This window comes from Delphinapterus leucas, chromosome 3 (assembly GCF_059928025.1).
Source record: "Delphinapterus leucas isolate spDelLeu-1000000601 "Yukka" chromosome 3, BTC_Dleu_Yukka2, whole genome shotgun sequence".
Classification (NCBI taxonomy): Eukaryota; Metazoa; Chordata; class Mammalia; order Artiodactyla; family Monodontidae; genus Delphinapterus; species Delphinapterus leucas.
In genome coordinates, this window is record NC_143131.1 from 118,659,954 (window position 1) to 118,682,991 (window position 23,038).

General features: G+C 49.4%; 4 protein-coding genes across 13 annotated transcripts; 2 read left to right on the top strand and 2 right to left on the bottom strand.

Moving 5' to 3' along the window:
* The first annotated feature begins 2,296 nt into the window (after window positions 1–2,296).
* Window positions 2,297–9,814, top strand: EIF4EBP3 (eukaryotic translation initiation factor 4E binding protein 3). Of its 7 annotated transcripts, none has more exons than XR_016392779.1 (4): window positions 2,297–5,512; window positions 6,462–6,635; window positions 6,792–6,893; window positions 8,714–9,803. XR_016392779.1 is itself a non-coding variant. In XM_089909374.1 (4 exons), exons 1-3 carry the CDS (start codon window positions 5,308–5,310, stop codon window positions 6,818–6,820), a joined length of 408 nt encoding a protein of 135 aa, XP_089765500.1. In that variant the 5' UTR covers window positions 2,297–5,307; the 3' UTR covers window positions 6,821–6,847; window positions 8,714–9,814. The 7 variants fall into 7 exon arrangements, 4 of the variants coding, with proteins under 4 accessions (XP_089765500.1, XP_089765502.1, XP_089765501.1 ...); XR_016392777.1 differs by having other exon boundaries at window positions 6,792–7,645; window positions 8,714–8,739; XR_016392778.1 differs by lacking the exon at window positions 8,714–9,803 and adding an exon at window positions 7,552–7,646.
* On the bottom strand, window positions 8,204–14,497 carry SRA1 (steroid receptor RNA activator 1). The gene is made up of 5 exons (XM_022588978.3): window positions 13,814–14,497; window positions 13,563–13,688; window positions 9,738–9,943; window positions 8,681–8,789; window positions 8,204–8,526 (listed from the first exon to the last, which is right to left on the bottom strand). Exons 1-5 carry the CDS (start codon window positions 13,836–13,838, stop codon window positions 8,315–8,317), a joined length of 678 nt encoding a protein of 225 aa, XP_022444686.1. The 5' UTR covers window positions 13,839–14,497; the 3' UTR covers window positions 8,204–8,314.
* Window positions 14,498–14,626: 129 nt separating this feature from the next.
* APBB3 (amyloid beta precursor protein binding family B member 3) lies at window positions 14,627–20,465 on the bottom strand. Of its 4 annotated transcripts, XM_022588976.2 has the most exons (12): window positions 20,305–20,465; window positions 19,854–20,017; window positions 19,695–19,771; window positions 19,110–19,170; window positions 18,760–18,906; window positions 18,510–18,637; window positions 17,968–18,082; window positions 17,745–17,829; window positions 17,416–17,499; window positions 17,034–17,149; window positions 16,705–16,896; window positions 14,627–15,181 (listed from the first exon to the last, which is right to left on the bottom strand). In XM_022588976.2, the coding sequence occupies exons 1-12, from the start codon at window positions 20,351–20,353 to the stop codon at window positions 14,945–14,947; spliced, it is 1,455 nt and encodes a 484-aa protein (XP_022444684.1). In that variant the 5' UTR covers window positions 20,354–20,465; the 3' UTR covers window positions 14,627–14,944. The 4 variants fall into 4 exon arrangements, with proteins under 4 accessions (XP_022444684.1, XP_089765496.1, XP_022444679.2 ...); XM_089909370.1 differs by having other exon boundaries at window positions 19,110–19,207; window positions 19,854–20,335; XM_022588971.3 differs by lacking the exons at window positions 19,695–19,771; window positions 19,854–20,017; window positions 20,305–20,465 and having other exon boundaries at window positions 19,110–19,610.
* Window positions 20,466–20,707: 242 nt separating this feature from the next.
* Window positions 20,708–22,836, top strand: SURMIR (SLC35A4 uORF mitochondrial inner membrane regulator). Its single transcript, XM_022588979.3, has 3 exons — window positions 20,708–20,928; window positions 21,916–22,014; window positions 22,613–22,836. The coding sequence occupies exons 1-3, from the start codon at window positions 20,914–20,916 to the stop codon at window positions 22,808–22,810; spliced, it is 312 nt and encodes a 103-aa protein (XP_022444687.1). The 5' UTR covers window positions 20,708–20,913; the 3' UTR covers window positions 22,811–22,836.
* The last annotated feature ends 202 nt before the right edge of the window (window positions 22,837–23,038 follow it).

A 23,038-nucleotide genomic window follows, 5' to 3' on the forward strand; every position in this document is an offset into this window, starting at 1 on the left:
AAAAGCACTTTTAAGACTAGTTGTATACTTATTCTGTGTTAAACATTCCTTGTTCTTTTGTTCTCTTCTGTATCATTTTAAAAGTGAGAATGTTTCAAGCCCCTGCAATGTGTCTTATCTGACTTTAGCAGATAGGCCATTAAAAGGTTTAGCTCTTTGTGGATCATGAGTATGTCAATAAGAACAACAGGATTTCAGTCAGATGACACTGAAAAAACTTAGGGACACCCAAATCATCCTTCAGATTCCTTTTGTGCTTCCTGACTTTTTTATCTAAAGATTATATTGGTTATAGGTGTTTAAGTTTTATTTGGGTTGGGACATAGGAGGGGGTGGGGGTGACTCCTTTAATTTTGTTGTATTGTTGAATCAGCTGAATAATGTCTATAAATATGTGACTAATTCTGGGCTTAGTTCCATGAAGAGCCAATATGGTCAACAGGCTAAACTCATGAACACTGGAATGGAGTGCTTTGGCCAAACTATAGGCTATGCCAAGAATCTGATGCAGTAGAGAAGAAAAAACTAGCCCAATGAAAAGAACAGTCATCAACTTGACTGTTCATGTTTTAATATGGTTGAATTACCTGGTCTTAGATAAAAGCGAGCTAAAAAAGAAAACAAGAAAATGTTTGAGGTGATAGAGGAGCCAAAACACACATTAAGGCAAAGAAGGATGCACAGAAAAATAATAACTAGGGGCAGAACCATACCAGAAGCACTTTTCTACTCTCCTACCAACAGAAGTTCTTAATCTTCTCTCCCTTGCTCCTAGAGCTGCCACTAGATGAGACACACCATGTTTGTTCTGTGTTAGACATACCTGGTTGGTTTGTCTTCCATATCATTTTACATATGAGAGTGCTTCTGTAAGCTCATTTCTTATTTTCTATTTTGAATGGATTTGGAAATTATCAGTGGTATTGAAGCTACTGCCTTTGTAATGCTTAATAACCACATCAAGTAGTCTCAAGAGACCCCCTTGAGGGGACCAAAGGACCCCTGGGATTACCTACATATCTTGCTGTTTCCACTTACCACTAATAACCAAAAAAATCACCTAATATTAGTGAAATGAATGAAACTACTCTTGATGAAACATATACTAGAGAGAGATAATATTAAGTAAATTATTCAGTGGGACAAAAAGTGAGTTTTGTTCTATCTTAACTATTTAAAGTACACTTGAATTATTGGAAGAGCTCTTCCAATATCTTCTACACCTTGAGGACAACAGAACGAGAAATTTTATCTCAGATCAGGAACTAGAACCCATAAGAAGAGTACGCAATTATGAGAAACCCCTAGAAGGATTAGGAAAAAACAGGAGCTGTGCAGTTTGTAGCAGTTATTTAGGATACTCTACTTCCTGCCCTCTTACCACCACTGCCTTCTTTTCTTTCTATTTGAATCCCAGTAACCTACTCCCCACTCCATTTTGCCTGCTAATCTCTTCCTCTGTCTTGCCTCTTCCTGGCATTACTTTACTGCTATTTTACCAACCTGAACCTTGGATTAAACCTAGCTCAGGTAAGAACTTAATTACTTTCAGAATATACAAGGGATTTGTGGGGAGGCAGAACGGGTAGAGTGGAACAAGAGTCAGAAACCTAAATTCTGTTTCCATTTCTGCCACTTTAAGCTATATGACCATAGGCAAATCATTTCTCATCTCTGGGCTTCACATTCATCATCTGTAAATGAAACAGTGTAAATGAACTCAAAAGGGTCTCCTAGTTCTAACAGATTCTCTTGTCTTGTGATGAGAATGTATGGTATGGGACTACTAGAAGCCAGTACATTGCTGAGATTTGAGGGCCCCTACCATTTGTTCTTACATGGAATCAAAAATCTGCTGTTGTGAGAGCCATTATTGATTTTGGGAATTTAGTGGAGGCAGAAGAAAACCTTGCATACCCATAGTGAGCCCTCAAGTCATTAAGAAACATCCTGCTGAAAAAAAAAAGGAAAAGAAAAGAAACATCCTGCTGAGGCATAGATCAAGCCCTATGAGAATAACAGCTCATTCAAGGAACAAAACTGTATCATCAAGGTTTCTGGACCCACTTATTTCAAGTAGTGTTCAATGTAATAAAATACCACCACCAATAAAATTCTTGATGTTTTTAAGACCCTTTAAACCTATTGTGGCTACAGTGTGCTGACTTGCCCTTTTATAGGCCAGTCTGCTTCCTTCAGTCCCTGCTCTCAAAGGGGAAATCTCATCACCTCAACTAACGAGACCGAAGAAGAGAGTTGGACAGCCAATGGTGGCCTCTCCTAACCAGAGGTAAGAAATCTCAGGACTTGGAACTGTAGTTTCCATCTTACAGATTCTGGCCAAGTCCTCTTTCCAATGTCAGAGTTAGTACAGGAGGGTACCATCCTTAGTCTGAGGTAGCTTTTAGAAGGGGAAAGGCTGGTCATATTAGAGTTTCAAGCCAAATAGAGGAGTACAAGTAGTATACATGGTTCTGTCCAACTGTTTAAGACCTTTGTACCACATTGTAAACCCAGGAAGAAGCAAACAAACTGTAGGAAAACAGCTTCTGAACATCTTGTTCTCTAACTAGCCCTAGAGCTCTTCTACTAAGAATTGTGGATGGTTGTGACGTCTTCCCAGTGGACCCTGTCCTGGGGTGAGGGACTCTGATAATGCTGCATTTTCTATTCCTCAAAGATTTGTCACCATGTGTCAGTGTTATTTGACAGGTTACTTTACCTTCACTCTCTCCTGTAGGAAATGGGTGAGAGAAACTTGAGTGTGTTAAGACCACCTCCAAAAAAAGGGCAGGAGCTTGGGCTTGAAGACCTAATTTGGAAAACAAGATTGTGAATCTGATGCTCAGATTGCAAACCTATTTTGTGACTACTTTTCACCTCTTCCTGTTTTATCTTAATGGTACTGATGTGAGTTCAAAGTAATTTGCCTGGTGGCAGAGACCTGGTATTCCCCTACAGGTTTAATCAGATCTCTGGGGTTGGGACCTGAGCATAAGTTTTTTTTTCTTTTTTGGAAGCTTCTGTACTCTAATGGGCAATCAGTGTTGAAAAACCTCTGATTTAAACTCTTCATCCTTCATCCTGGTTGAATGGATGATGAATCTGGTTTTCCCTCTAAAACCAACTGCCTATTCTCTAGTTCCCCAGCCCTTACAGCGCACAGTGTCTCAAAAAAAGTAAGCTTCTAGTAGTACTCTTACAGTAGTAAGACTGCTATAAGTCTGTAACTGCTGCTGTTGTTTTATAATAAAGACTAATAGAAGGATCACTTCCACACTGATCCTTCTTGAAAACCTTTGACACTTGTAGTTCTCCTACTCTCACTGGTCTTTCTCAGTCTCCTTCGGTGAAATCCTCTTCCTCCACTACCCCTTAAATAAATGTTGATATGCTCAGGTCTCTTCTTTTGGTGTATCTTCTCCCCAGGTAATCTCATCCCACATTCTTGGATTTTACTCCACGCAAATCTGAATCACTTGCCCAGAGTTCTCCCTCTGTAGCTTCAGACCTGTATATCTGGCTTCTTACTGTGCTTCTCCATCTGAACATTCCACACACATTATATATTCCCCAATATAAGATATGCTCCTCCCCTTGTTTTCCCTATTATATTAGGTGGTACTACTAGCTACCAAGACTCTCAATTCAGAAGACTGGGAATTATCCTGGCTTATCTCCTCTCCCACCCCACCCTTAAATCAGTCACTTACCCTTCCTCCTCTGTGTATCTGTATCTCCTCCATTTCTCTCCATCCTCGCAGCAACTGCCTTTTTGCCTACCCTATTTCACTAGGCTGGAGTCTTCACCTCCAGTCTCACTGTCCTCCACCCCATCTCCCACTCCCCTCACTAGACTACTTACCTTGCTTAAAAGTTGAGTTGTCATAGATGGTTCCTTCACAATCTGATCCCAAGCCTTACCCTCCAGCACTTCATTGCTAAGACACTTTACTTAGGCGTACACCACTTTGTAAGAGGCTCAAAAACCTTTTTGGAACAATAAAGTATACATATCCTTGCTACCTGAAGTGTGATTCTGAGGACATGCAGACCTAAGGGTCTGCATCACCTGGGGTTTTATTAAAAACCCAGAATTTCAAGTCCCACCTACTGTATCAGAATCCTCATTTTAACAAAATCTCCAGGTGCTTTATGTGCACATTAAAGTTTGAGAAGCAATGACTTGTAGTCTTTTTTTAAATGAGTCAAGAAATCAGAGCTGAGGGGAAATCTGATGAAGCCAGTGCTTTAGTAATACTGATAAATGCATGAAGTCAGGTGGTCTACAATTAATTCGTGGTGGGGTGGCATTGCTGAGGGTATAGTGATTCTGAGGAAGCCAAACAGCAGACAACTGGGTCAAGTCGAGATTTTTTGTGTATACAGGTACTAGACTTAGTACTTACTCTCCCACCACCTCTCTCCTGCCTCCTTTCATATCACTATGCCTACATCAAAAAATCTTCTCTTTAAAGGCCAGACTCTCTGATCTTACTTTCCAGAAGGCTAAAGACCAAGCCCTCCTTAGCAGCCCCCAGTCCTTCCTTAGTTTCCTGAGGTTAGCTGTGACAGAGATCAAAGAACTGGACTCTCCTATCTTCCAACCTTTATTCATCCTTTAATCAGTCCAGGTATCACTTCTTCCAGAAAGCCCACTCTCCCTCTCTGACCTACCCTGATGGCTGTGCACCAGGCCGTCAAGGCACTTTTCACCCTGTACTGAAATTGATTAATGGGAGGCATTACACAGCTGTGCCTAGGGGCACATGCTCGAATCAGACACACTCAGGTATGAATCCCAGCTCCTCCTCCTACAAAATCCGTGACTTTGAACCATGACTTAACCTTTCTGGACTTTGGTATCCTCACCTGTAAAATGTGGCTAATAACAGTGCTTTACTGTCCAAAACTATTGAGAGGAATGGATGAATTAATATATGGCAATAACGTGTGCCATACCTCACCTGTCCCCAGCGCCCGCTATAAACAGTAAATAGTAAATAGCTCAGTAGCTGCCTCGCTTATAGGCATAGGCAGGCTGGCCAATTTTGGGCCAGGAGGAACTGGAGGCCGGTGCGGCTCCTGGAACTCCTTCCAACTTTCGCTGAGTTTGGTGCTTCCTCCCGCGACGGTAGGGCGGGATCATCGGGTTGACTGACGGCCGGCCCGCCCCCGGCTTGACGTAGTCCTGGTGTTGTTGCTGCGGCCGCACGTGGTCAACTGAGTCCGCCTCAGACTCGGCTGCGCCCCGCGTCCTCAACACTAGCACCAGCCGCTTGCCTTCCTGCTCGTCCCGCCCGCGCTATGTCCACACCCACCAGCTGCCCGATTCCTGGGGGCAGGGACTGGCTGCCTGACTGCTACAGCACCACGCTGGGGGGCACACTATACAGCACTACCCCCGGAAGTCAGCGGCCAGGCCAACGTGTGCGTGTCGCGGGACGTGGGTGGGGAGGTGCGAGCCTGGACTTGCCTGCAGGCCCCTCTGCAGGTTGTAGCTTTGACGGGGGTGAGTGCTTGGAGCCGAAGCCCAGTTCCCTAAATTCTCAAAGTGATGCAACACGGCCTTGTGCCTAGTTTCCGAGTGACTGGGAAATCATCACTATGGCCTGGGTTCTGGGCTCCTTGCTCACCCGGCCTTCCTGACTTTGCCGCCTGGGAGCAGGAGCCGAGGCCCCAATTGTGTGTGGCTTCAGCAGGAAGCAACCGGGTCTTGCAAAGCTGCAAATGCAGGACTCTGGCAGTTGGGGGCAGGAGCTTCGGGTCTCTGCGCTGGCTGGCTTGACTACTGGCTGACTGGTGTAGCAGCCTGGGATCATGCCTGCTCAGGGGTTCCTGCCACGGAGGCGAAGGGGAGGGGTGAGAACAGGGTAGGGCCTTTGGAGGACATGATTGGGGCCAAGTTCCTCTAGGCTGAGCTGAGCCTGACAGGACTTGGGAGGGGTCAGGATAAGAACAGTGTGTCCCTGTATTTCACAGGAGGAACACCGCTCCTCCCTGCAGGATATCAGAGCCCAGGTGGCAGCAGCAGCCTTCGTATCTGCTCTTGGCTTCCTCATCCAGCTGAGGCTGGAGGGCTAGGCCCTCCCTTGTGAACCAAAGCAATGAAGTTCCGGAGCCAGCAGAGCAGGACAGGAGCCTCCTGAAGTACTTGAGCTCCAAGTTTGGTGCTCCTCCTACAGCCAAGACCTGAAGCTCCCCTAAACTAAAAGCCCCTGCCTAAACCAGCTGGGATGCCCCACTTGCTCTATGGTGCTTAGACACATCTTGGGTAGGCCCAGGAGACTTTTAAGTGCTGTGAAAGCTAGTCAGCTGAGATCCTGGCCGGGCTGCAGAGCAGTAGCCCTTTAAAAAATGGGAAGACGTGACCCCTTGGTCCCTAAAAGGCCTGTGTCTGGGGTCCCACACAGCTCTGTACCCAAGCTCCTGCCTCTTACCTAGCCCCTACCCCTTGACAGGCACCAGGATCATCTACGACCGAAAGTTCCTGCTGGAGTGCAAGAACTCACCCATTGCCCAGACGCCCCCCCGCTGCCTCCCTCAGATTCTGGGGGTCACAACTCCTCCAACAGCCCCACCCTCCAGGCTCGAGGAGCGGAAGAAGCAGAAGGAGACAGAGGAAGAAATACCTGGTAAGGAAAGCAGACCCTAAAATTAAAAAATGGCTTTGAGCCCAAATGCCCCAGTTAAGTAGAGTGGGGGTTCGATTCTGAGAGGGGCTCCTTCACTGACGCTGAACCTGCAGACCCCAGCCCAGCAACCAGTCCTCCTGCCTTTTCTCTCTCCAGATGACGCACAGTTTGAAATGGACATCTAATCCAGTGAAGGTGACCCTGTGTGTGGAGTAGGAGGAATCCCTCACGCTGCTGCTGCTACCTCCTTTTTCTGGGGTATCCAAAGGCCAGCTGGCCTCATCTAATCCAGAAGGGGGTGACATGGTGGTTCTGGGCCTCCCTTAGCTCTGAGGCAGCTAGACTGGGGATAGGAATGGGCAACTTGCCAAGCCCTTAGTTCTACTACTCTTTGGTCTGTAGGCACTCCTCCCAACCCCTGGCCCCTGGCTCAGGCTGAGGCTGGGGCTGGGGGATGGAGAATGTCACTGTCTGACTGCTTAGTAAACATTCAAAGAAATGCCTTGGCTCCAGTGTTCTCCTCAATGCTGATCTTCCCATCTCAGCCATAAAGCTAAGGGTCCCAGCAAACCTGGTTAGGATCAGAGGTCCCAGGTTCCTTCCCAGCTCCCACTGGGCCCACTTCCAGCAGCACTTAGAGCCTGAGGCAGGCTTTGGGGGCAGGCCATAGGAGCTGTCAAACCATAAACAGCAATAGCCTGACCCCTGCCAAGGGCTGTTCCAGCCTTTCCAGGAAGCAGCCTTCCTGGAATCAGGCCTCTCTACCAGTCCCTCCTTAGCTTTTCCAAAGCAGGAGAAAAGAGGCACTGCCCCAGCCTATAGCCTTCTTTTGTCTCTCCCCATACCTTTTCTGCCTCCCACCTGTAAGTACCAACCATATTCCAACACTGGAAACCTGTACTCTCCCTTTTCACAGCATGATATGAGCCTCCTGGCCCCTTCCACCTGGTTCTGTTGTCCTCAAAGCATTAGAAGACCTTAGGACCCAAACAGAGGCAGAAGCTTATTTGGTGAGTCAGATAAAGAGTCATAATCCTACTCTCCCCGTCCCCTGAAAAAAAAAAATCATGATCCCATATGTCAGCAATCTGGTCTTTTTCACCTTCAATTTATACAGCTAGGTTCTAATCTCTGTAGCACTTGCATTCCTCGAGGGTGATGCAGTGCAAATAGGTCAGTCTCCTTTTTTTGAGGGAAAAAAATCTCCCCATGCTATTTGAGCCTCTGTTCCCATACTGAAACAAATCATCCAAACATAGGGTTACTCAGCCCAGCAAGGGATGTATGTTTCTGTCTAATTTGGGTGAAAGTGGCAGGCAGTAATCTGCTCATGCCTAGCAAGGCCATTCATGATGAACAGAGGAAGAACAGAGGTGTGCACGGTGCACAGCGAGCAGGGCAGTTAAGGACACCAGAGGGAACCAGTCTGGCATAGGAAGGGCTCATCTCTCCTACCCAGGTCCCACCACATTGAGATGTTTTATTGAAATGCATATGGTATGGGTAACAAGTGGCCTCCCTGTGGTCCAGGAGGGACCTCTTCCCCCAGAGATGGGTCAGGCCAAACACCCCAATGGAGCAGACAGTCTCCCAAGTGGTAAAAGGGAGCCAAGTTAGGGAAGGCCTCCCATGCCAAGGCATAAGAGATGGTGTGCGATGAGGCTGGGGAACCCATAGGATTAAGGATCATGTTGGATGCCTGGCATGGTCTGGTTCTGCTCAGCTGTGGCTACAGATTTCTCTTCATTGGCCTCCTCCTCTGAAGACAGACTCCTCTTTTCCGCAATTAATCTTTTAACTCCCACCATCCACTGACTGACCTCAGTCACATGGTCAACCATGAGTGAGCGGTGGATGTCATCTGCTGCATCCCACTGGTGGCTTGAAAGCTCTGAGGAGAGAGAGGGGCTGAGCAAGAAACCTGGAGCAAAAAACATAGCTGCAACTCCTCCCCTCCCAACCAGTCAAAATCTCAGCACCTAGTCCAGCTTGGACAACCATGGCAGGATGAGGGACTTAGGCTATACCAAGGGACCCAGCCACACCTTGCACCAGCAGAGCCATCCTCTTCTTTACAGGCATTGACAGCTTCCCTCCAGCCCACTGTTCCTGCAGCAGAGCCAGGCGTCGGCTGATGTCATCACATACCTGCTTCTGAGAGACAGAAGCCCCCTCCAAGTCAGTGCTGCCAGCCCAAGAGGGGCAGGGAAAGGAGCACCACATAGGAAGCACCTGCTTTGTCTGGCCCAGGAACTTTACACTCTAATCTTAGAGTTATGGTTCTTTACGCAAAGATTAGAGGCCCCACTAAGAATCTGATGAAATCTATGGACCTCCTCTCAAGAAAAATGCATTATGGCTAGAATTTTAAAATTTCTGGAGTTTCTCATATGCTCAGAAATTAATTCTGTAGTGCTGCTTTACAAATAAGGAAACTAAGGACCAAAGAGGTGAAGATCACTCTGCTACTTTTTTTTTATAAACTTATTTATTTATTTTTGGCTGCATTGGGTCTTCGTTGCTGTGCACGGGCTTCTCATTGTGGTGGCTTCTCTTGTTGCGGAGCACAGGCTCTAGAGCGCAGGCTCAGTAGTTGTGGTGCACGGGCTTAGTTGCTCTGCAGCATGTGGGATCTTCCCGGACCAGGGCTTGAATCCATGTCCCCTGCATTGGCAGGCAGATTCTTAACCACTGTGTCATCAGGGAAGCCCCTCTGCTACTTTCCTTTAAGACTCCTCAGATCCCTTGCCTCCAGAGAACTTAGGAAACATTATCAATAAAAAAAGGGGTTGTTGTTGTTGGGGTTTTTTTCCCCTCCCTAAGCATAATATCAGCAGGGTCTATTCTCAATGGCCTAGAGGTATGTAAATCAGGCTGTTATTGTCACTAATGGGAGTTGAATTCAATTCTTGTTCCTATAAGCCTCTTCTGAGGCTTGTGAACCCTCCTAAATCCTGTGTTCATTTTTCTAGGAAGTCCTTAGCAAATTCTGAACGGGTTCATAACTCAGAAAGGATTAAGAGCCATTGCTCATAGGGTCAGAGGGTCTACCTTTGAGAGTCATACCTGCATCTGGCTGTTGATGGGAGCTTTCACACTTACCTTTGTGTGGCCACGGCAATCCTCCAATGCCCGTTCCAAAGGTCTCAGTACATCTTCCAGCAGAATCTCAGACTCAACGACTGGGAAATTTGTGGGCTCCATGCTGGAGGGAGGACAACTCCCCACAAATGGGGGTCTGGAAGCCTTACTTGACAGAGGTGGAGGCCCCATTGGGGGGGCCCCAGGAGATGTCTCTGAGGTGGGGACTGAAAAGGTAAAGCAAGATCAAGCAAACATGGCTTAAATAGGTACAAAGAAATAAAATGGATGATGTGATAAAGAGGAATAGTAGAGGGACCTACCTAGCCTGAGTGTTCAAGGAAGGCCTTATAAGGTGATATCTAAGTTTATCCCAGCTCACACACTATGTGACATATGGCAAATTACCTTTAACCTCTGAGCTTGGGTTCCTCTTCTGTAAAATGGGGATATTATAGGAATAGTACTTATTTCACAGGGTTGCAATGATGATTAAGTAAGAATATAGGTACAGCTGCTACATTAGTGTGTAGCAAAAAGTGCTCACAAAGTTAAGAACCTGGATGAGATAGATGCAGCCATAAAGAGTTGAAGGAACTATGTACTAGGGCAGAGGTAAGGGAAGGGCCCAAGAGGTGGAAAAAGTCCTGACTTGTTCAAGGAACAGAAACAAGGCCTATGTGGCTGGAAATGATTAACACTGAAGAAAGTAGTATGAGCTTTCACTGGAGAGGTAAGCAGGGGTCCAGACCCTGCAGGGCTTTGGAGGAGTTTAATCTTGAGCCATTACTCCATTAGTGGTAACAGGAAGCCACTGCAGGTTTATAAAAGCAGGGACTGATATCACTAAACTTGTTTTTTATGACGTTCACTCTGTATGGTCTGTGAAAAGTTGATGAGAATAGGTAGAGGAGGGCAGGTTAACAATAGTCCAGGAAAGAGAATGCTGGCATGGACTAGAGTGAAAGAGTAGATGAGGGGAAATGGAGTGGTCTGAGATATATTTAGGAGGAGGTAGAACAGATCTTGATGGAACAGGGGGTGAAGGAGAGAGAAGCCAAGGATGACTCTTGGTTTCTGACTTTAATGATGGGATGGTGGAATCACTATGGAAAATGAGAAAACTGGAGGAGAAAATTCAAAAATTACTTTTAGGTATCAACATCCGCATGGATGATAATTCATCTAATTTGGTGTGTCAATTTGACCTTCTCACCTCCAATAACCATTTTTTCTACCCTACCTCAGCCTCCCATCCCCCTCTGCCTTGTTCTCAGCAACAATGACCACCCCTCATACCCTTCCAGCTCAGCTACTCAGATTTTTGAGGTGCATTAAACTCACTCCCTTTAAATTCATAGCTACGGATTTTAAAAGGCATCCAACATTGCCTGGGAATCATATACTTTGCCTCATTTTTCCACTCTTCAGAACAACTATTTTCACATCTTATCTCCTCTAAACTTTTCTACCTTCTTTTATTTTCCTTTCCCTGCTGTCTCTGTACTTCTGACCCTACTTCATATTTCACTGAGAAAATAAAGGTCATTGAACAGGAACACTCTCATCTCACCACCAGTTCTACTAACCCACTTGCATCTGTGGCTGCTTTCCTTCCTCCTCTAATAGATGAAAGGTTCCTGTTCCTATCAGAGGCCATCTCTCCAGCTGTACTCTGCATCCCCTCCTCTCTTGCCTTCTCTAGGCTTCCCTCCTGCAGTTATCCCTTTTCTCCTGTGCCATCAGTTCTCCCTCTCTACTAAAACATCCCATCAGCATACAGAACCATCCCTTACCTCACACTGCATCCTCAGGCACTGCCCTATTTCTCATCTCTGCTTTACAGGAGAATTTCTTCAGTGAGCTGACTACAGTTACTCTCTCTACTTTTCACATTCTCTCCTCAGCCCATTCCTGCTGGGTTTCTGCTCTCATCACTCCTGACTGCTTTTGTTAGGGTCAGTAGTGATTGCTATGTTTGTCAAATCAAGTAGTCCCTTTTCTTCATTTTATTTAACCTCTCAGCAGCATTCATCAGGGTTGAATCAAGATTTTAATCTCTCCCAGAGTAAATTTTACTTCTTACTTCTTTTACTCTTTCTCAGTCTCATTTGCTAATTCCTTCCCTGTTCAACCTTGAAATGCTAGAGCACCTTAGGGCTCTGTCTTGGATCCTCTTTAGGCCTCTATCCACACACTCTCTTTATTCAAGCCCATGACATCAAATACCATCCATGTGACAGTGACACATTTCTGTAATTCTGGCCTAGACCTCTCCCCAGAGTAGCAGCCCAAATTTAACATGGCCAAGACAGAAAGCTTGCTTTTTTTCCTCACCCACCAAAACCCAGTTATCCCATATCAATGAACAACACCATCCAGTTCCTCAAGTGAAAAAATGTATGTTACATTGCTTCTTCCTTCACCTCACCTACTATACCTACTCATTCCTGACTTTCTCCATAACATATGCTATATCCATCCAATTCCTACCACCTCTAGTACTCCCACCCTTGTCCAAATCATCATTACATCTTACCTACGTTAGCAAAATAGCCTCTGAATTTGTCTTTCCACTTCTTCCCTAAAATCTATTTTCCACACAGTAAACACAGTAATCTTTTTAAAGATATAAGTCAGTGTTTCTCAACCTGGGGAGATTTTGCCCCCAGGACAAGTGTCTGGAGACACTTTTGGCTATCACAACTGGGTGGGTGCTACTGACATCTAGTGAGTAGAGGCCAGGGGTGCTGCAGACATCTTACAATGTATGGGACAGTCTCTCACAAAAAAGAATTATCTGGCCCAAAATGCCATTAGTGCTAAGGTTAAGAAACTCTGATTTATATTATAACTCTGCAATGTTACGGGTGTCGATAAGAGAGGAGTGAAAAGAGCTGAATCTGAGCTCCCTTTTCAGGGCCACAGATCCACCTATTGGCACGGGAAATGCTCAGGGGGAAAGGATGCCCTCCTCTACTTTAATTTTTCAATGGCTTCCACTTTACGTAGATTAAAATACAAACTCCTTATCCTGGTTTACAAAAACCCACTATGATCTGGCCCCCTGCCTACTTCTCAGATCTTAATCTCTATCCCTAGCCCACTGTGCTCTAGTCATCAGATATTCCTTCAGTCTCTGAATTTGCCAAACTTATCTCAGGGCTCCTGCAGTAGCTGTTTCCAATGCCCTGAATACTCTTGCACCTGATCTTTGTGTGGCTAGCTTTTAATCATTCAGATTTCAGCTTAAGTGTCAGCCCCTCGGATACCTTAGTTACCCAGTCACTCTCACATCACCCTGTTTTATTTCTCTGCAAAGCCCTTACCACCATTTCATCTATCTCCAAAGCGATAGTGTGGACTCCAAGAAAACAAAACTTTTTGTCTTGTTCACTGCTGTTTAGTTTGCCTTCAAACACAGTAGATGCTCAGTAGATGATACTGATTAAATGAATAACACGTTAAGTCTGAGATGCTTATCATACAGTCAAGTGACGAGGAAGAACAGACAATGGGTATACCACGATGGGGTTCTGAGAAAAGATCCAGGTTGGAAATAGGATTTGAAAATAATTTGGGAATTAAAAACTATATTAAAAACCGTAGATCTGGATGAGATCACCTAGGGCGAAAGCCCAGAGAGATTCTTTTGAGACCAACGTACCAATTATTTACCTAGGCAACAGGTAAGGAGCTCGGAAAAGGGCCAGAACTGGGCCCCTTTCTGGGGCTCCAACCTCTCTCCTCAGGAAGTCCTCAGAGAGCAAAAAAGGCCCATGGTACAAGCTTATTCCTGGCACCGCCCATTCTCGGCGGGTCACGGCGCACAGGGTCCCCACGCACCTCTGGGGGATCCATCCTGGGGAGCGGCGACCCTCTTGGTGAGCGGCGTGCGCTTGGGTCCGCCAGCCTGGGTCTGCAGCCCGTATGAGAATTGCGGCGGATCGTTCCAGCCGCGCTCCTTGTTGCCTGCGAAGGTGAGAGGACGTGTGAAGCGAGCCTGGGGGCGGCAGAGGGTCCGCACCCCGCGCGGTAACCGCCCCCAGCCTGGACCGGCGGTAGACCCAGCGCCCCAGCCCACCCGCCGCGCTCACCCGGTTTCACGTACAACCCCGCCATCTCCACTTCCGCACGGCCAGCGGGGCATCACGTCACTTCCGGGGCGGCCGCACCCGAGCCGGCTGGGGCACGCCCCCGGCAGGGCCGGTTGCCTGGAGCCCTCCCGGTTGGACAGTTCAGAAACGCTGGGAACCGCCGTCGAGGCCCTGCTCCAACTCCCTAAGGAACTCTAAATCTATTCCAGCTAATAACGCACGGGGCCCTAACTACATGGTACCAAGTGGGGCTTTTTTCCAGGAGGTGGCGCTCTAGGAGCCCAAGTGGGTTCCCTCTCTCCAAATCTCACAGTTGCTCTCAGGAGCAAGTTTAAACCACCAGAAGCTCATGCCCCACACATGCCCCCACTGTGATCTAGCCAGGTGGACTTCCAGAACCTCTGTCCACTTCCCTGAACGTTTACACTCTCTCGGCTGGAATGTATTTATTAGGAAGCCTAGCACACTTAAAGTACCTCAGACCAGGTACTTCAGATGTCTCACCTGAGCTCCCACAACCTTCTGAGATTTCCTAGTTGTACTATATATTATCTTCAGTGCTGTTTATTTGACTCTTGTTTGACAGTCTCAGAAGGTGGAACTCCTATTTTATTATACCTCCAGTGCCGACCTTAGTGCCTAGTGCCTATATATTCATAAAAATATATTTCTTAAATGAAGTCATTTTTCCAACACTCCCATGCCCTTATGTGACTACCTGCAGCCACCGACACCAAGCACAGATGCAGACACTCATCTCATACAGGTTGTTAACTCCCAACCCAGTCCCAGGCCCAATATACTCACATCCAGTGAGGTCACTGAGGGATTTTTATTTGTACCGATTTTGCTATAAAGTGTTGCTGAGGTAGAGCCAACTGTCCAGGGCTGGACAGGGGCAAGGAACACAGGGACCCAGGGAGAGGAGAGCCTGGGGCCTAGGCTGTGGTACAGGACCTCTCAATCATCCATATAAACAATAAATTGGGCAATAAATAGAGGGTGGGCAAGGGTCAGTGGGGAAAGCAGAGAAGGCTCCAAGGGGCGAGAGGCTGCAGGTCCCTGGGGAATGAAGGGGTACAGAGTCGGGCATGGACCCAGAACCTCCTTCCCCAGTCCTCCCCGATTAATTTAGGGCATGTGGAGCAGAGAGGGTTTCAGCCGGAAGGCATCAAGAAAAGAGAAGATGCCCCTCTTTCGAGGGGCTGCCCCTGCACCCCCAACCCCTCCTTTGAGCAGGGGGAGGGGCAGGGGACCTCCAGGGGAGTCCACAGAGCTGGTCCGCTTGAGCCGCAGGCGGGCACGGGCCTGGGCACCCCAGGCCTTGCCTCGAGCCGCAGAGGCCACAAGACACTTCTGGTACTGAACCTAGGGAGAAGGGGAATGTGAGGATCCACTTCCTTTCTGCCCCGGACCCCCTGAAAGCTTCTGCAGGACAGGGACCCGGCGGCCAAGGCTTCAGTAGGAAATGAAGCTGGTAGTCTGCCACATTTGGAGCGCCTACAGCATTCACAGGTAGCTCAATAACAAAAGCCTAAAACTTCACATTCACTGAGCATTTAAGGAGAGCTTGACACTGTGTTAAATTCTTTATATATATAATCTAATCGATCTAGTTATTTATCGGGTGTTATAATCACCATTTTGCAAATGAGGAAGTGAGATTCAGAGAGAATACATGACTTGCCCAAGGTCACATAATCAGAAATTGATAGAATTGGAATTCAAAACTAGTTCTGATTGCACGGCCTGTGCTCTTATCCATACCCACCACTATGCTAACTCTCCTCCATCTCTCATTGCAGTGGACTGGACCCTGACTCCCTAGTCAAAGGGATGTTCTACAACCCAGTCCCAGTGCAACTGCTCTGCTCCTCTCTCATTTGAACTCAACAGGGTTCTAAATGGTCTTCTTCCTTCTCTTGTGTCTTCCAAATCTTCTACCCATACTATAGCTTTAGTGATCTTCAAAATTCACAAACTTGACTTCACTGTCCTGCTCAAAACCTTTCAATGGCTCAAAGTGCCTCAAGATAAAACAAATTCATCACCCTACCCTGTAAGTTCTTCCATGACCTGGATTCTGCCATTCTTTCTGCCCCTATCTCTCACTCCATCTCCCCCTGCACTCCAGATACACTAGATTCTTTCACATACTCTAATCCACTGACATCCCTCTCACCTTCACAGCTGGGGTTCCCTGTACTTGGCACATGTCCTGTCCCATTCCCCTTCACCTGGATAACTTCCCTCCTTGGACCTTCAACTCTCAGTTTTCTATCACCTCTTTCAGGTAGCCTTCTTGAACCTCCAAAGGGGCCATATCCTCCATCATCCTGTGGTGTACAACTTCTTTCTGGCCTGTCTCTGCTCTAACCTAAGTGTTCTGTGAGGGCAAAGGCTATGCCCTCTAAACCACTGAATTCCCAGGGTCCAGTATGGTTGAGTTCCGGCAAGCACTCTTATTTGAGTGAATAAGTGAACTGAACTGAGTGCAAGTGTCCCATACTCAAATGCCCACAGATAACCAGAAAACAATTTAAATGAGAGAAAACAGGAAAGACAATGCTCACCCTTCAAGGCACAGCCCTTACACAATTCCAGCTAAATGCTGAAATGTATACGTGTGGACCCAAGTGCCAGAGCTTCTGATATTTTACAAAAAACACAAATGGCAATCATTATGTGAAATGTCCTGGCCTTTAAATATTGGCAACTAATTAAAGCCTATTAAAAACAGCATGAGGGTCAAATAAAATACTGCTGAACCACAGTCAGCCCTGGCATGGCTGGTTTGTGATCTCTGGAGAGGTTGCCGATCCTGAACCCCAGTCACCCGTACAGAGCAGCTGCAGGGCAATCCCACCCACCCATTCCCACCCCTAACTCACCATGCAAGCAGCCTGCACAGCTTCGGAGAGTCCCCCTGCATGGGGCTGGCACCAGAAGGCCGCACACTGGAAGCTCTGACGGCCCAGGTCGGCAATGAGGCCAAAGGTGTGTGGGTCACGACCAACACCAATAAAGGTCACGAGGCGCACAGGGCACTGCCACAGTGGCTCCTCCTCTGCACCAGCCTCTGCCTGCCCAAATCAGGCCTAGTCACTAGGGGGCCAGGTACTAGCTGGACCCACTGAGCACTTCCAGTAGCAAGCAATAACCCCTTGGCATCCCCACCCACCCCTCCACACCCCCAACTTCACCTTCTTCTGGCTGGTACCTGAATGGGATGTGCAGTCATGAGAGAGTCAGATATGCTGAGCATGGCAGGGACCCAGGCGTCCCGGTCCCCATGGGTGGTGAGGGTACCAATGGCCGCGTTCATCACGTCCATGCCTGTGGGGGGACAAGCCCAGCATGGTGTCTCCCAGGCGTAAAGAAGGATCTGCAGGGAGTGTCTAGGCCCCTCTCACTGACTTAGGATTCAGAGAGATGGGAACAGAATACCTGCAGCCAGGTTTAGACTCCTGAGTTGAGAAGGGTGGTACATCCCAGGCTATAGAGGGCCATGGGAGCACTCTTAGAAATGGTGATAGATCCTTCCTTTCCCACCTTCCTCTTCTCTTATGCAGCCCACCCCCTCCAGCCCACTCAGTCCTCACCCATGGCTTTGGTGACTGGCAGTGTCCCCATGTACAGTGCCTCGTACTTCTGAGCAGCCTGGCTCACCGCATCCAGTAGCTCCACTGAAATATATACACCAAGTTGGCCTGGGTACTCTCTCAGTGACCCCTTTCTCCACGCTTCTAAGGGAACTGGAACTAGCAGGAAAAAGGCCATGGATGTTCCTCCAATTTAGAGTTTGGGATCCCTGGGACAAGGACACCTCAGAAGTTCTCTATCTCCAGAGAAGTACTAAATAACCAGAACCCCCTTCCCATCTTTCACCAAAGTAGCCTGTTGGTGCAGTGCAGCCCTTCCCTCCCCATACCTTGTCGAGGCAGGTCTTCAGGGGAGATGGGGTCTAGTGAGCAGCAAGGGGAATCACCACTGACCCCTACTCGCTCTGACAAGATCTGAAACACAATGCAGCCAGCATGAGGTGTAGGGAGGGGGAAGTGAGGTAAGGGAGCCAATACCACCCTAACCCAACCACCTTAGCAGCTTCAGACCCAGCTCCATACCCACATTCCCTGCCCCACTCTGGCCCTTACCTGGGCACAGAGCCCGTGTAGGGCACTGGCAATGGCCTTGGCAGGGACGTCACAGCGAAACACATGGCACTTGAGCATACAGCTGTCTTTGTCACCCGCCACAAAAGCGAAGTCCCTGGCAGGGTCAGAGATGGGGCTAGGGCAGGGCCAGGGATGGAGCTGGGGTAGAGGCTAGGTAGGGACAGGGGCCTGTAGTGCCTGCAGGAGGCTGGAAAGTCAGGGTTATGGCAGGGATGGAACAAGGAGATCAGGGCTGGGGCTCTAGGCACCTGGCTGTCACTCACCTGTCACTGTTCCAGAAGCATGTGGGAGCACAGGAGAGAATCAGCCCAGCCTCTCAGGCTCTCCCCCATCCGTCCCTGCTGAGCTGGGCCCACCCTCCCCAACCAGGGCTGGACCAGGCAGGGGAGGCAGAGCTTCGGTACATGTCAGAGGACCTGTGTCCAGGGGTTCAAGTACAGGGGGTCAGCATCAGCGGGGATCACAGCCTGCCGGGGGGAGGGAGGAGCAACTCTCACTTCGAGGGATGTAGGGGTCCTCACCGGCCCTTGGAGCTGCCCACACCCCATACACGAATGTGCACCAGAGGCTGGCGGTGGATCAGACTGTGGTCCAGGGGATTCACCAGGCTCATCACATCCTTCTTCAGGATCATCAGCATGTTCTGGCCCTGCCAAGGAGAGGTCGGCCCGGAGCTCAGATGAAGGTGGTTGCCATGAGGAACAGGCAATTCAGGGACAACCACCTCTGCTGGATGCTGGGCTGAACCCCTTAAAGGGCCAGCCAGCTTACCTCGCCCCAGGTACCATCCGGGGGCTGGCTCTGGCTACGAGTCTGGGCCAGCTGCTGGATGCAGTTATTGACTGCAATACTGCTCTTCCCTGGTACCAGGTCCTCTTCAGGTACTTCTACCCAGCCCAGAGAGCGGACTGCGAAGCACTGACGGGTTGAGGAAAAGGACAGGAGGACCCTGAGTAAGTAGAGGTGAAGTAGGGTGGGAGGTGCCACAGGCTCCACATATATAAACCCTCTGAGACCTCCCTTCAGCCTCGATTACCTCTGCTCAGCCCAGTCTCACCCCTGACCTTTCCCCTGGGACCCTCCCCAATGCCCTGGACTGGCCCTCAGGCCCAAATCACTACCTTAGCCCCTGGCTCCATTCTCTGGATGTAGGATTCTTCACCATACCAGGACAGAGAATTACTGGAATAGAGCAGAGCTCGTAAGAGGACCACAATTCCTACAGAAGGGACGATGGTGAGGACCAGACTACTCGATGGGCACAAGATGTGGGATAAGACCCAGAATATAGTGCATGGCTTAGAATTTGAGGGAAAATTCAACACACAGGACACAGAATAAAACAAAACATGGAACAGGGTCCAAAATCTGGACCAGCGCCCCAAATCAGGACAAGAAGACCCTAGAACACAGGATAGGAACCTCCGTGGACAGAACCTAGGGTAGTGACCAAGGCCTAGAACATGAGAGGTCAGGACCCAGAATACATAAAACAACATGTAACAAAAAACAGCTTGGAACAAGGAACAAAACTCAAAACACTGGGAGAGTCAACAATATGGGACAGAGCCAAGAACACATAACAAAACCCTAAACATGGGACACAGTCCAGAACCTGTGCTGGAAAGCGGACTGTGGGTCCAGCTGCATCTTTGAGTGCCATGGAACCCCAAGCCTTTCATTTTTGCCTGGCCTATCCCTGTTACCTCCGGTCCAGTGAGCTCTCCAGGCTGGAGAAGGATCTCCCCTTGGGGGGCCGAAGTCCCCAAATTCCCTCCGTCTTCTGTAGAGAGGGGGCTAGGTCAGTGTGGCAGTAGGCTTAGATCCACACATGAGCTCAGGCCCCCTCTTCACACGCCACCTACCGTGCCTGGGTCCTCTGCATCTCCTGACTCCCAGGTTGGGCGCTGCCACTGGGTGCTACCGCTGGGTACATGCCAATAATAAGTACCTGCAGCATCGCGGATCTTCCTCCAGCCAGGGGGCAAACCTGGCTCCCCCTCCAGACTCTGGTCCCCCCACAAGTCATCTACAGGAACGTGGGATTGGAGAAGGAAGGCATATATGTGCGCTCAGAATAACACTTTGTCATAACCCTTCCTCCAACCCAAAAGGCACAACTTAGCGCTGAAGGTTCAGCCTGAGGGTCCAGGCTTCCAACCTTGGATACTGCAGTGCAAAGATCGGGGTTCATTTGTTCCCTGGTCCTCACTCCGAGACGTACGCCCCTCCCTGTCTTTGAGGCTGGGGTAGCCTTTCGCGCTCCCTTGTCCCCCCTCAGCTCCCGATCCTCCCATCGGGACCCTCTGTGCACACCATCGCAGTTGACCAGAATGATGGCCAGCATGTAATCCTTGCCCAGCATAGCCCTGGTCGCGTCCCCAGCTCGCCTCCGGAGCTGCTGCGCCTACAAGTCCAGCCTCTGCCCTGGAATCGGCCTGGCCAGCTGGCGCCGCACAAATACGGGGCGGGGCAGGGGCCGGGTCCTGGGGCGGGAAAGGACCCGCCTGAGCAGCGCCTCCTGTCGAAAGGTGGCGCGTGAAAACAGCCGTCCTGATCCCCCAGTTGCCGCGCGTTGGCGTGCGAAGGTCTGGAGGAGGAGCAAGGTCCGCGGCGCGCACGCTGACATCATAGCTCAATTGTGAGCTCATCAAGCGGCGGAAGATCCGCCAGGCGAACTTGGGCGGAGTGCACACGCGCACGAGTGAGATCATGGCGTTTAGGTAGTCTGCGCGCGCGCACACGCAGCCTGGGTCTCAAAGGGAGAGGTCACGTGGGAGTATCTGCGAAAAGAAGACCTTCAGGAAAGGGCCTCCACCCGTTCCAGAAATGCCCCGGAAGTGCCTGCGCCCTCAGTAAAGATGGCAGTAGCATTTGCCAGGAGGGAGGCGGTGCTGCGCCTGCGCAACAAGCTCGACAGGGAAGATGGCGGATGACAAGGTGAGCGAACTGGAACGTTGTCTGCAGTCCGGGGTGGGCTTCACACCTTTTTAGTCCTGGGGAGAGGCGACAGATGGGGGGGGCTCCTGGGTGGGGGGTGCCCCTTGTTTCTCCTGGGAGCGGACTTTTACTCCTGTCGACTGCCTCAATAATGGGAAGTGGAGTGGCGGAGCATTGCGCAAGGCAGGCGGAACCGGGAATCCCCCAGGTGTCACCCCAACCCCCAACCCCGGACCATGATGATCCTTAGTTACTTGCAGACAGTCCTCACTCTTCTCTATTCTCTAGCCACCGAAATTTCCCTTCCAGAGACAGGAAGTTTCCAACAACACAGACACACCCGCATTCGAACACATTCCTTGGGCACACTAATTTCGTCGTTATGTGCGACCAAAATCCTGAATTCATTTACCCACACCCTTGCAGACAGCCACGTTTCCTCCCCCCGCACCAAACCCCAGCTCATCCAGTCACACATTCAGTTTGGGATGGGTTTGGGGAGGAAGAGGGAGAAGCCTAGGCAGAAATCAGGTTTACCCCCAAATTGTCCAAGGAACTGCCTCACCGTTAGTCTGGAAGTTCAGCACCAACCACACATTTACTAAGTACTTGGAGTCCCTGTGTTAGGCCTCGGGACACAGACGACAAGATAGACTTTCAGGTAGCTTCCTACTCACTAGCGCTTGCCGGATAAACCTAGGTCCCCCAGCTGCCCCTCTTGTCTTCTCTATACACCGCTTACTGTATAAAATTCCTGTAAGAGTTGCTGTAAGTTACCGATGCAGGTCCCATCGGTCACCCCCTCCCAGGCCCCCGTGTGAATTCTTTACTTTTCAATGCCTTTCTTCCTTTACCACTATCATCTCAAGAAGGTTTTATAGGAAGGGGTTTCTTAGGCTCACTGCCTCCTGCCCCCAGCCTCTGATAGACTTGAGCAGGGGATGGGGCTGGGTCAACCTTCTGGAGCCAACCTCTCTTTTGTCCTAGGATTCTCTGCCCAAGCTTAAGGACCTGGCATTTCTCAAGAACCAGCTGGAGCGCCTGCAGCAACGTGTGGAAGACGAAGTCAACAGTGGTGTAGACCAGGTAAAGGTGCACCTGCCCCCTGCCTCCCGCTTAGGCTTCATTGGCCAATATGCTTTTGAGTGGATGGTAGAAATTTATTCAGCAAATGGTTGGTTATTGAGGGCCTATTCTCTGTGTCACCAAGGAAAGTTTCCCTGAGAAAATGGCCTTTGAACTGGGATCTTAAGTAGGGGTTAACTGGGTGAAGGGGAGAGGAGGGAACATTCCCAGCAGATGGAACAGCAGAGGCAAAGCCCTTGTGGTCGGAGGTAGCATGATGAACATGTGAGGTGAAAACAGTTCAGTTTGGCTGCAGTAGTGGGGGAGCATGCTAGGATATGAGACTGGAGAAGCAAGCAGGGGTCAGATTCCTCAGGGACATCTCTCTCAGTGGGATTCTGTGGTTAGAGCCTTCTAACCTCAGGGTTCTGACATTGTGTGATCATGAGTCCTAGGTTCTTTTTCTGCCCAGGACCTTGAAAAAATCTTTGGTGAGCATACTACGGTTTTCCAGAGTAAGGAGGAGCAGGTAGTGGAACATGCTAAGCCCAGCTTGAGTAGCTCCTGGGCAGAGAACGGGAGAGCCTGGCTGAATTTTCTCCTGCATTTTCCTCCACAGGATGGCTCGCTCTTGTCCTCTCCATTCCTCAAGGGCTTCCTGGCTGGCTATGTGGTGGCCAAACTGAGGGCGTCAGCAGTATTAGGCTTTGCCGTGGGCACCTGCACTGGCATATATGCAGCTCAGGCGTATGCTGTGCCCAATGTGGAGAAGACATTGAGGGACTATCTTCAATCACTGCGCAAGGGGCCCGACTAGCTCTGGATCCCCTGGGGGAGGCAGGATGAGCAGCTGGGGCCTGCAGGTGGAGGCCTTTCAACCACAGATGCCATATCTGGCCTCCCCGGCTTTCACCCATTTGCTGTCTCCAGCTTTCCTGCCGCCTTCCTGCAGAGGCTGGACAGTGGCTCATCAGCCAGCACCCTGGACTCCTCGCCTCCAAAACCCCATGGCATTGGCCCCAAGACAGTGGCTTCTAGAACTACC

Excerpts from the sequence above, each read along its gene's own strand:
- APBB3 (XM_022588971.3), bottom strand. The coding sequence starts at position 19,487 with ATGTTGTTTTATGTATTCTGGGTCCTGACCTCTCATGTTCTAGGCCTT. Across the intron at positions 18,907-19,109 it reads GAATGGAGCCAGGGGCTAAG|TGCTTCGCAGTCCGCTCTCT; the intron begins GTAGTGATTTGG and ends TCAACCCGTCAG. Across the intron at positions 18,083-18,509 it reads GTGGGCAGCTCCAAGGGCCG|GGACTTCGCTTTTGTGGCGG; the intron begins GTGAGGACCCCT and ends TGACCCTGCCAG.
- EIF4EBP3 (XM_089909374.1), top strand. The coding sequence starts at position 5,308 with ATGTCCACACCCACCAGCTGCCCGATTCCTGGGGGCAGGGACTGGCTG. Across the intron at positions 5,513-6,461 it reads AGGTTGTAGCTTTGACGGGG|GCACCAGGATCATCTACGAC; the intron begins GTGAGTGCTTGG and ends ACCCCTTGACAG. Across the intron at positions 6,636-6,791 it reads GACAGAGGAAGAAATACCTG|ATGACGCACAGTTTGAAATG; the intron begins GTAAGGAAAGCA and ends TTCTCTCTCCAG.
- SRA1 (XM_022588978.3), bottom strand. The coding sequence starts at position 13,838 with ATGGCGGGGTTGTACGTGAAACCGG. Across the intron at positions 13,689-13,813 it reads GGGGTTGTACGTGAAACCGG|GCAACAAGGAGCGCGGCTGG; the intron begins GTGAGCGCGGCG and ends TCACCTTCGCAG. Across the intron at positions 9,944-13,562 it reads CCAGGATGGATCCCCCAGAG|TCCCCACCTCAGAGACATCT; the intron begins GTGCGTGGGGAC and ends TTACCTTTTCAG.
- SURMIR (XM_022588979.3), top strand. Across the intron at positions 22,015-22,612 it reads TCAACAGTGGTGTAGACCAG|GATGGCTCGCTCTTGTCCTC; the intron begins GTAAAGGTGCAC and ends TTTCCTCCACAG.